The sequence below is a fragment of the Xyrauchen texanus genome, chromosome 38, assembly GCF_025860055.1.
Source record: "Xyrauchen texanus isolate HMW12.3.18 chromosome 38, RBS_HiC_50CHRs, whole genome shotgun sequence".
NCBI lineage: Eukaryota > Metazoa > Chordata > Actinopteri > Cypriniformes > Catostomidae > Xyrauchen > Xyrauchen texanus.
The window spans coordinates 36,982,905-36,987,904 of record NC_068313.1 but is presented as its reverse complement, the minus strand read 5'-3'; the positions used below and the strand labels follow the sequence as shown (position 1 = coordinate 36,987,904).

Sequence of the window (5,000 nt, the reverse complement as noted above, 5' to 3'; positions counted from 1 at the left end):
AAGTTCTATTTACATCAACAGTGAAACGAAAAAGCTAATAACATCAGACGAAAGTTCTATTTACATCAACAGTGAAACAAAAAAGCTAATAACATCATACGAAAGTTCTATTTACATCAACAGTGAAACTAAAAAGCTAATAACATCAGACGAAAGTTCTATTTACATCAAGAGTGAAATGAAAAAGTGAATAACATCAGACGAATGTTCTATTTACATCAACAGTGAGATGAAAAATGAAACGAATCAGACAAATGTTCAATTTACATCAAGAGTGAAACGAAAAACTAAACATTACAGGCGAAAGTTCTATTCACATCAAGAGTGAAACGAAAAAGCTAATAACATCAGACAAAAGTTCTATTCACATCAAGAGTGAAACGAAAAAGCTAATAACATCAGTCGAAAGTTCTATTTACATCAAGAGTGAAATGAAAAAGCTGATAGCATCAGACGAAAGTTCTATTTACATCAACAGTGAAACGAAAAAGCTAATAACATCAGTCGAAAGTTCTATTTACATCAAGAGTGAAACGAAAAAGCTGATAGCATCAGACGAAAGTTCTATTTACATCAACAGTGAAACGAAAAAGCTAATAACATCAGTCGAAAGTTCTATTTACATCAAGAGTGAAACGAAAAAGCTAATAACATCAGTCGAAAGTTCTATTTACATCAAGAGTGAAACGAAAAAGCTAATAACATCAGTCGAAAGTTCTATTTACATCAAGAGTGAAACGAAAAAGCTAATAACATCAGTCGAAAGTTCTATTTACATCAAGAGTGAAACGAAAAAGCTAATAACATCAGACGAAAGTTCTATTTACATCAAGAGTGAAACGAAAAAGCTAATAACATCAGTCGAAAGTTCTATTTACATCAAGAGTGAAACGAAAAAGCTAATAACATCAGACGAAAGTTCTATTCACATCAAGAGTGAAATGAAAAAGCTAATAACATCAGTCGAAAGTTCTATTTACATCAACAGTGAAACGAAAAAGCTAATAACATCAGACGAAAGTTCTATTTACATCAACAGTGAAACGAAAAAGCTAATAACATCAGACGAAAGTTCTATTTACATCAACAGTGAAACGAAAAAGCTAATAACATCAGACGAAAGTTCTATTTACATCAACAGTGAAACGAAAAAGCTAATAACATCAGACGAAAGTTCTATTTATATCAAGAGTGAAATGAAAAAGTGAATAACATCAGACGAATGTTCTATTTACATCAACAGTGAGATGAAAAATGAAACGAATCAGACAAATGTTCAATTTACATCAAGAGTGAAACGAAAAACTAAACATTACAGGCGAAAGTTCTATTCACATCAAGAGTGAAAAGAAAAAGCTAATAACATCAGACGAAAGTTCTATTTACTTCAACAGTGAGATGAAAAATTAAACGTATCAGACAAAAGTTCACAAGAAAAACGAAACATTACTACAGGTGAAAGTTTTATTCACACACAGTATTTCATAGTGTAAATACACCTGTAAGCACATTGACATTTGTTTTCATGTCGCCTCTTAACGCTTCACTTGTTTATCGCTACGGATGTTTATCTGAAATACCAGTCACAGACAAAAGATACAAAAGCCCATATATTATTTGGTCGCTAAGCTTTTTCGCTAGACGAATACAAATAAAATGATCTACTCTCAGTTGTGATGTCCTCGTGTTTTATTTGAGGTGATGAGGGTCCAAAAGCTTTCATCATCTTCATCTTCATCAGAACACACACACACACTCCACAGAGCTTTGATTCTGTTGGTTAGAGCAGCAATTTAACATCAGACGAGTTTAAAAGCTTCTAACAAAGAGAGAAAGAACGAGAGAGAAACAAGAAATAGAAAGAGGAAGAAAATTATCCATGAAAGGAAATGAGTCATGAAATAATGTAACAAAGGATGGAAATGTCATGGATTGATACCCGGAGCTGTAGATTTCAGTGCAGTAAAACAGCACATTGGTTATTTGCTTTATGATGAAAATAGCTAACTGTAAATGTGATTCAGATTTTCTCTTAGAACAGACTGAGAGAAATAAGAAAAAAGAAATGTATTTTAAACGACACTTTTTGCCATTTTGACTTGTTTTATAGTCAATAGGAAATCAAAATTGATTCCGGGAATATTCCGGGTTCAACACCAGATCAATCAGCAGCATGTGTGTTATAATGATGATTACCACATATTCCAGTGAGACACTTCCAATGCAAGTCAATGGGGTTTAATCTGTAAACATTAAAATACTGTTTCACAAGTATAGACACATAAACAATATGTGTGTTAACATGATTTTACTGTCATTAAATCACTTAATAACCGCATCCGTGTGAAGACGGTTTTACTACTCCGTTGCTATGACAACGTAACGCCGTAAACCCTAAAACGACTGAAAAACGACAATTTAAATGTAACTTTTCAGCTCAAATAATACGCGAGTATATTTATGCTTTTATAAAATTACAAGCGTCCCATTTCTGACTTTAAACAATCCAAAAATGGACCCCATTGACTTCCATTGTAAGTGTCTCACTGGAACACACGTTTGTGCTTTTATTAAATAAAATAAGGAACAAGTCGAAATACATTTTTGTGGTTATTAACATTATGCCACACATGCTGCTGATTGAACTCAACATTAGTATTAAACCCGGAATATTCCTTTAAATACAGATACAAACAGGCCGATTATGACATTTGTGTCATTTATTAAATAAATTCGAAGAACTGAATAATAACAGTTGATCTTGTGTTGTCGTGTTCTGGTTTAGCAATAATACTCGAGTTTCAGCTCTGTAAATGTCACGATCACTGCACGACACAATATTAGAGTTTATTGCTCGTAACGTTGTTTATAATGAGATTTAATACCCACATTATCCACTAATGTCTCCCGTCAGCTCACTGTAACGTGTAAGCGAGTGAGAGACGTGCACAGATGCTCCAAACGGACACATGCTCATTCCCACAATGCACCGGTGGAGCCGAAGCTCCGCTCACGACCCGAAGACTACAAAGAACTGGACCGCAAGATACTACAGCTGTGCGGTAAGAACCACACACACATAAGGTGCGTCCCAAACCGCACACTTCTGCGCTGTTCTACGTTGTTTTGTAGCGCGAGTAGTGCGAGTAGTACGTTCACACTGAAAATGCAACAAAAGGAAATGTAGGATGAGTACATGGATGATGCACTTCTTCAACCGTCAATTTTGACAAATATATAAAGATGTCTGACCGTTTGCTCGTGCTAAAGCTAATTTCATAGATAACATTTGATGTGTCCTCAATGCACACAATTGAATCATATTTTTTGCATTATTTGGCAAAATTACAGCTTGATTACATACATTTTATTTTTTGGGGTTTTGTCTCATATTTCATCTCAAGCATGCTCTTCACTCGGTTAACAAGCGCACACACTTTTGAAAACACTTTATTACGGGAAAATTAGTTTGTTGTGCTGGAAATGACGCCTCAACTGTGGGACAGTCAGAAGCACGCCTCTAAAGTGCACGTTCATTTCATAGCGGATGTGCTAATGTGGGCATCTGTAAGACGCAATCCTGAGAAGACGTTAGTGGATTTATTCAATATACTTGATTTATTCCTAGTTTAATATTGAAAGTCTGACTCTGGGACAGTAATAAAAGTCAAATCTAATACATAAAAGACATTTAAGAAGTATCAAAAATAAACTGAGTAGTACGTTCACACTGAAAATGCAACAAAAGGAAATGTAGGATGAGTACATGGATGATGCGCTTCTTCAACCGTCAATTTTGACAACTATATAAAGATGTCTGTCCGTTTGCTCGTGCTAAAGCTAATTTCATAGATAACATTTGATGTGTCCTCAATGCATTTCATAGCGGATGTGCTAATGTGCGCAGCTGAAAGACGCAATCCTGAGAAGATGTTAGCGGATTCACAGTATAGTTCAATATAGCTCATTATCTTACCTGTAGGCGCTTGTGGTTGCTAGGCAACATTGCAACTTGTTACATTAATATACTGTAGTATGTGTTGTCACTGGTGTGCACTCAAAGGAATATTCCGGGTTTAATATTAAAAGCATTTGTGGCATAATGTCGACACGTTTATGTTCATTAAATAAAGCACAAATGTGTGTTCCAGTGACACACTTACAATGGAAGTCAATGGGGTATTTTTGGAGGTTTAAAGGCAGAAATGTGACGCTTATAATTTTATTAAAGCCCTTACATTAATTCTTCTGTGCTATTTGAGCTGTAAAGTTGTTTAAAAGATCATATTTACGGTTGTTTTTTACCGATAAAAATCAGATCTTTTATATTTGTAAACACCGTAGTGCAGAACATAGGATGTTGTTTTCATCAAATCGTCCACGGATAATGACGAGACACATCATTGGACAGCTGATGATCAAAGACATGTCATGTGATGACGAGTTGATGCTGTCTCATCTGTGATTGATGGGTTTGTTTTGATTGACAGGTGAGCTGTACGATTTGGACGCCGCATCATTGCAGTTGAAAGTCATTAACTATGTAAGTGCAACACACACACACACACACATCGGTTGTTCTCTGAATTCTTTAATATTCAGAACCGGTGGGGTTTGTTCTCGGGGTGTCCTTGCTCGGCTACAGCAGAATTGATCTATGTTCCTGCTATACAGGAGAGAACGTCTTGTGTGTGTATGAGGAAGGTCAGAGAGCTTTTATTTACAGATAAGAGTGTTAGTGAAGGCTGAACGCCTCCAGCGACTCATGACGGTCATCGAGGAGGTCATTCTTCCACAGTCAATGGTTGTGTTGTAATCTCATAGACAGTATTTAAGGCATCACACACGCATCCCAAAGGCTGTAGCCGACATCAGTATTCCACCTTCAGATATGCATCGTTTGGTCACGTCTACACTATGGCCCTGATTTAATATCAGCTGCTAATTTACTTGTGCAATCAATCAAAGTGTGTGTGTGTGTGTATGACTGTGTGTGTGTG

General features: G+C 35.9%; 1 protein-coding gene across 1 annotated transcript in view; it reads left to right on the top strand.

The window, feature by feature from the left end:
• LOC127631719 (cGMP-dependent 3',5'-cyclic phosphodiesterase-like) overlaps positions 1 to 5,000 on the top strand; it is a gene marked incomplete at its 5' end in the record, with an annotated part of 52,962 nt that overhangs the window by 16,753 nt on the left and 31,209 nt on the right. The window contains 2 exons of the mRNA XM_052109972.1: positions 2,915 to 3,062; positions 4,491 to 4,543. Of these exons, the coding sequence (XP_051965932.1) occupies positions 2,915 to 3,062; positions 4,491 to 4,543 (201 nt within the window). The remainder of the gene's footprint in view (positions 1 to 2,914; positions 3,063 to 4,490; positions 4,544 to 5,000) is intronic.